The 6,005-nt window shown below is 41.0% G+C and overlaps 1 protein-coding gene across 1 annotated transcript; it reads left to right on the top strand.

Annotated features, from left to right (window-relative positions):
* Positions 1-3,658: 3,658 nt before the first annotated feature.
* Positions 3,659-4,887, top strand: LOC129500035 (zinc finger protein 544-like). Its single transcript, XM_055310179.1, is given in 2 exon segments — positions 3,659-3,976; positions 3,979-4,887. Coding segments are annotated over 2 exon segments (1,227 nt in total).
* Positions 4,888-6,005: the final 1,118 nt, after the last annotated feature.

The following is a 6,005-nucleotide window of genomic DNA, read 5'->3' as shown; positions in this document are numbered from 1 at the left end:
GGGTAAGAGTATAGTGCCATATCTCCATCATTATAGTATCACACAAAATAGTTCCTCTACCCTAAATATCCTCTGTGCTCCAGCTGTTCTTGCCTCCCTCCACCATAATTCTTGGAAACCACTGGTTATTTTCCTCTTTCTAGTTATATCTTTCCCAGAGTATCCTGTAGTTGGAATCATGCAATATATGGCCTTTCTCAACTGGCTACTTCCAGTTGGCAAGAAGCATAATGTGTGTCCTTCACACTACCTTCAAACATTCTCCTAGCCAAAGGTAATGGGTTTATCTTGTGTGTTCCTTCTCTTTCTTACCCTGTAACTCTCACCTACAGCCTCTGTTGTTTTTTCCTCTGAAGTGTCACCTAACTTTTACTTAGCTTTGGTCCTTCAAATGATGCCATTCTGAATTCAGTTTATGGGCAATGCCTTTCTTCTCATCTATCATAGATTTACTTTCTAGCTGACTCACACAGTCCATTTTCCTCATTTTGCAATTTTTTAAAAAGATTTTATTTATTTATTCATGATAGAGAGAAAGAGAGAGAGGCAGAGACACAGGCAGAGGGAGAAGCAAGCTCCATGCAGGGAGCCCAATGTGGGACTCCATCCCCAGGTCTCCAGGATCATGCCTTGGGCTGAAGGTGGTGCTAAACAACTGAACCACCCAGGCTGCCTTCTCATTTTGCAATTGTGATGGAGACACTGCTGTAAAATGTTTAACCTCCTTTGCCCAGTTTCCAATGACCAGGCATAACTTGAATACATCATAGGCACCCAAACACTTCTTTCCTTCTTCCCATCTCTAAATACCCTTTCACTCCTTTTCATTGGACCATTGTTTTATTTGAAAAAGTTCTCATCATCAGGGATTCCACGGCAACACCAAAAAGGAACATGGCAGAATCTTGGGAAGGAGAACCGTGTTGGTCATAGAAGGTGTAGGGCTTAGATAAAGACTTTGTCCAGGGCAGCCTGGGTGGCTCAGCGGTTTAGCACCGCCTTCAGCCCAGGGCAAGATCCTGGAAACCCAGTATCGAGTCCCACGTCAGGCTCCCTGCATGGAGCCTGCTTCTCCCTCTGCCTGTGTCTCTGCCTCTCTTTCTCTCTGTGTCTCTCATGAAAAAATAAATAAAACCTTTAAAAAAAATACTTTGTCCAATAGGGAAATGTTCTCCTGGAAGTCAAAAGAGGGCCACAGAGTGTAGTTAATATTTTGCCAACTGGAGGATCCTTCTCTTCTTAACAGACATGGAGGTGAAGCATGAGACTTGATCAGAATCCTTGATAGTACTAGACATGGGTGGCTACATGACTGAAATGGGAAGAATGACAAGTAAAGGGGAAATCTCGGAGGACCTAGGAAAGGTCCTGAGCTGGGAGCCTATTCCACTCATTAGAGGCCCAATATTTCAACAGAGGGAGCAGTCCCTGTTAGGACAATAACAGGGGTGGTGATATCAATGGTACCACATGCCAGCAGTGCACCACAGGCCAAGCACCATGTGGGACTCAGCAGTTCATTTGTGCATTAGAGTAAATCGTGTAAGCTAAGGATTTTTATTCCTGGCTTACCACCAAGGAAACCAAGCTTCAGTAGTTGCTAGTTAGTTAAGCCCAGTTTCAGCCCAGCCTGGCCAACCACACTACTTCAAGGACTACAGTGCTTTTCTGGGGAGTTTGTGGCATTGATTACAGAGTTGTTAAAGAGAATTTTTCTGTGGGTAGCCTGAAGAAATAGTAGAAATGGTATGTTAAGAATATTAAGTCAGTGTTGGTGTTTGGGATCCTGTTTCAAGATGCAGAACCAGAAAATAGATAGACTGATATTCTGGGTCAATAATCTACGTTGAGGTACCAGTTAGGTTCCCATATTAATTTTTTTGTGGCTGCTGTAATACATTACTAGTTGGGTGGCTTAAAACAACACAAATTGATTCTCCCACAGTTTGGAAGGCCAGAAAAGTGAAATCAACACCATTGGGCAGGGATGCCTGGGTGGCTCAGTGGTTAAGCATCTGCGTTCAACTCAGGGCATGACCCTGGGATCCAGGATCTAGTCCCACATCGGGCTGAGCCTGCTTCTCCCTCTGCCTCTGTCTCTATTTCTCTCTGTCGTGAATAAAAATAATAAATAAATAAATAAATAAATAAATAAGATCTTTAAAAAATACTATTGGGCTGAAATCAAGATATTAACAGAGTCATGCTCCCTTGGGATAGTTCAGGAAGAAATCTGTTCCTCATCTCTTCCAGCTTCTGGTGGCAACAGCATTCTTTGGTTTGTGCCCACATCACTTCAGTCTTTAAGGCCAACATCCTCAAATATTTTTGTTCCATGTTCGTATCACCTCTCTGCATATGAAATCTCTATCTCTCCCTTATAACGACACTTCTGGTGATACTTAAGGCCCACACAGATACTCTCCCCATCTCAAGTTTTTAATTTAAGCACCTGCTAAGACACTTTTCCAAATCAGGTACCATATTCACAGGTACCAGCAATTAGAATGTAGGTATCTTTTGTGATTACTTTAGGCCCAATTCTTTTGTGGATTCCTCCTTTAATCTTGACCATTCCCTGCTTATTCATATTCCTCTCCTCCCTCTTTGGGGATCAGTTCTCCTGGGTCACCTCTTCATTATCTTTGCTTGTTTTTTATACTTTATCACTGATATCCCATTTTCTGATCCATCCCCTTTTTTACATCCTGCATAAAATTACAATCCATGGGTTAGAAACAAACCCAAAGGCATCTTCCATACTTGGTGGTCTCCTTTATCCAATCCTCCTCTTCTTTTTTTAAATATATTTTTTAATTTATTTATGATAGTCACACACACACACACACACACACACAGAGAGAGAGGCAGAGACATAGGCAGAGGGAGAAGCAGGCTCCATGCACCGGGAGCCCAACGGGGGATTCGATCCTGGGTCTCCAGGATCGGGCCCTGGGCCAAAGGCGGGCGCTAAACCGCTGTGCCACCCAGGGATCCCCCATCCTCCTCTTCAAATGCATCTTGAGTAATTCAGGCATTTTGGGTTTCTTTCAGACTGGAAGAATACATTTGAAAAGAGTCAGCTTCCAAAGAGGATTTTGCTGTGAAAGAACCATTCCACCACATAAAAATTAAACACTGCATATGGGAGGAGGGCCCCTGGTTGGTATCATTAGGAGAAAGGCATGATTGGAGGGATCACCTAAGGGAGCATCAGGAGGACTCTTTGACTCAAATGGTACTTACCTCAGAGACACTGTTTGCTCAAGGGGAACATTGTGAGCATGACCCTGGAGGAAGTTACCTGAGTTTAAGCCTTCTGTCTCCAACATTACCCACAAGAACACATTTCCATATGCTTGACTCACAGGTTAAAAGGTTGAAATGGAATTCAGTTTTCATTAATCATGAGAAAGGCTGGGCTGATTGGAACCCCTGTGAAAATCACCAAATTGTTAGAGCCTTCTGTCAGAGCATTTACCTGAATGAACTTGGAAATGTTGAAATGAGAAATAAAAAGTCTTATGAATATACTGTCACTACTGACTCTTTCAACTATGGTATCTCCCTTCGATTTCATAATAGAATTTTTTCAGCAGAGAATAGTGAAAAGTGTACAGGCTATGGAAATGTCATTAATCATAGTATGTCTCATAGCATGAATAAACCCATGCCAATTCATTTTAGAGAAAGTCAGCATGAGTGTAATGAATGTGTTATACAAACTGAAATAAGTGATCCTAAAGAAGCACCATTTAGATACAAGGAGGAACATAATGCCTTTCATGCAGCCTCATCTTTTACTGACTGTGACATCATTCAGACTAAAAAGAAATCACATGCATACAGTCAGTGTGAAAAATCTTTCAGCTGTTGCTCTAAGCTTTTTGTACACCAGAGAACACACACTGGAGAAAAGCCCTATGAATGCACTCAGTGTGGGAAGTCTTTCAGCCAGAGCTATGACCATGTCACATACATCACAGAACCCACACTGGAGAAAAGCCCTGTGAATGTAACCATTGTGAGAAATCCTTCACCCAGAGTTCCAAATTTATTAGACACCAACAGACTCACACTGGAGAAAAACCATATAAATGTCACAAATGTGGAAGATCTTTCAGGTGGAATTCTAACATTATTGTACATCAAAGAATTCATACTGGAGAGAAACCTTATGAGTGTGCTCATTGTGCAAAGTCCTTCAGGCAGATCTCTGGCTTTGTTGTACATAAAAGGACTCACACTGCAGAGAAACCCTCTGCGTGTAACCAGTGTGGGAAATCCTTCATTCGAAGCACTCAACTTATTAGGCATCTGTAAATTCACACTGGAGAGAAGCCATATAAATGCAATCAATGTGATAAAGCTTTCACTAGGGGCTCTAACCTTATTGAGCATCAGAGAACTCATACTGGAGAGAAACCTTTTGAATGTAATCCGTGTGGGAAAGCCTTTACTGGAAGCTCTCACCTTCTGTCACATCAGAGAATTCATTCTGGAGAGAAACCATATGAATGTAATGACTGTGGGAAATCCTTTTGGCAGCAGTCACAGCTTGTTGTGCATCAGCGAACCTATACTGGAGAGAAACCTTATGAATGCAGTCATTGTGGAAAAGCTTTCAACCAGAGGTCTCCCCTCATTGTGCATCAAAGAACACACATTGAAGACAAGCTCTATCAGTGTAACATGTGCATTAAAGCCTTCAGTCAGAGGTCACACCTTATTGAACATCAGAGAACACATACTGGAGTTAAGCCCTATGAATGTATTGACTATGGGAAAGCCTTTAATGATCAGCCAACCCTTACAAAACACGAGAGAATACACACTGGCAAGAAACCCTATGAATGTAATCACTGTGAAAAGGCCTTTAGTCAGTGATGTCAATTTACTAGGCACCAGAGAATTCATACTGGAGAAAAAAAACCCTATGAATGTAATGAATGAAGGTTTTCAGTTATTATACATTCCTTATTCAACGTGAAAAAACTCAAGGTAGTAAAGCTGAATAATCAAGATGGAGAAGCTCGCCGCCAAACTTTATTATAGACATCAGGTGACAAAAGTATGACTCTCAGAGTGTGGTCTAATGACCACATCAGGTATGTTTGTAGTGTTCATTGAAACTGCACATTACCAAGCTTAACTTGATCTCCTAAATCAGAATCTCTGGCAATAAAACCCAGGAGCCTACAGTTCCCAGATGCAGCACAAATAATTTGTATGTACATTAAAATGTGTTTCCTGCTGCATTTAAATGAGAAACTGTGAACATACCACGATTTAAAACTTTATCAGAGCTTTTAGCAGGAGTTAGGAAATTGAATATGTAGCTATATCCATCAAATAATCTTTTTAGTGTAAACAACCATCCAAATTTAATCGGACATTGTCTCTATAACACATTCCTAGAAATAATGGGCTGGAAGATTTTCTCTTTTTAATTTTACTTTATTGGACTGGAAGATATTCTTGATACAACGCCCCAAATATTCAATCTAAGAAGAAATCTTTGCATGGCAAAGTTAGTGTTGAGTGATGAATTACAAAGCCAGTCAATGTAAGCAGTTAACACAAATTGGAGGAGGACTGAAGATGGGAAGTGTTCTGAAATGGTTTCTGTTGGAATTAAAAATAGACTCTGAATATGTCAAGGACTCCATTGTGCTCTAATTTAACTTTGTTGCTCAGGTTGACTATAATCAGAGCTGGATGTATGGCAATATGGAAAATATTTATCAGGTGAAGTGAAAAGAAGACCCAAAGTAGTATATACACAAAATCTTACAACCACATAAAAAAACATATACACAGATGGTTGATTAAGAAGGTCAACTCAGCAGCATGTTAAAAAAAAGGCTGACATGTGAACATTGGTGATGAAAGTGGGAGAAGCCATAACTGCCAATTTGGTCACAGTAAAAGCAGATGTGAAAGCACCATCTGGAGACGCAGAGTGGAAAGGCTGAAGCCAGTTTCATGTGAAGAGAGGGCTGCAG

This window comes from Nyctereutes procyonoides, unplaced genomic scaffold (genome assembly GCF_905146905.1).
Source record: "Nyctereutes procyonoides isolate TBG_1078 unplaced genomic scaffold, NYPRO_anot_genome, whole genome shotgun sequence".
Classification (NCBI taxonomy): Eukaryota; Metazoa; Chordata; class Mammalia; order Carnivora; family Canidae; genus Nyctereutes; species Nyctereutes procyonoides.
Note: the sequence above shows the minus strand (reverse complement) of the source record. Positions and strands in the feature narration are given on the sequence as shown.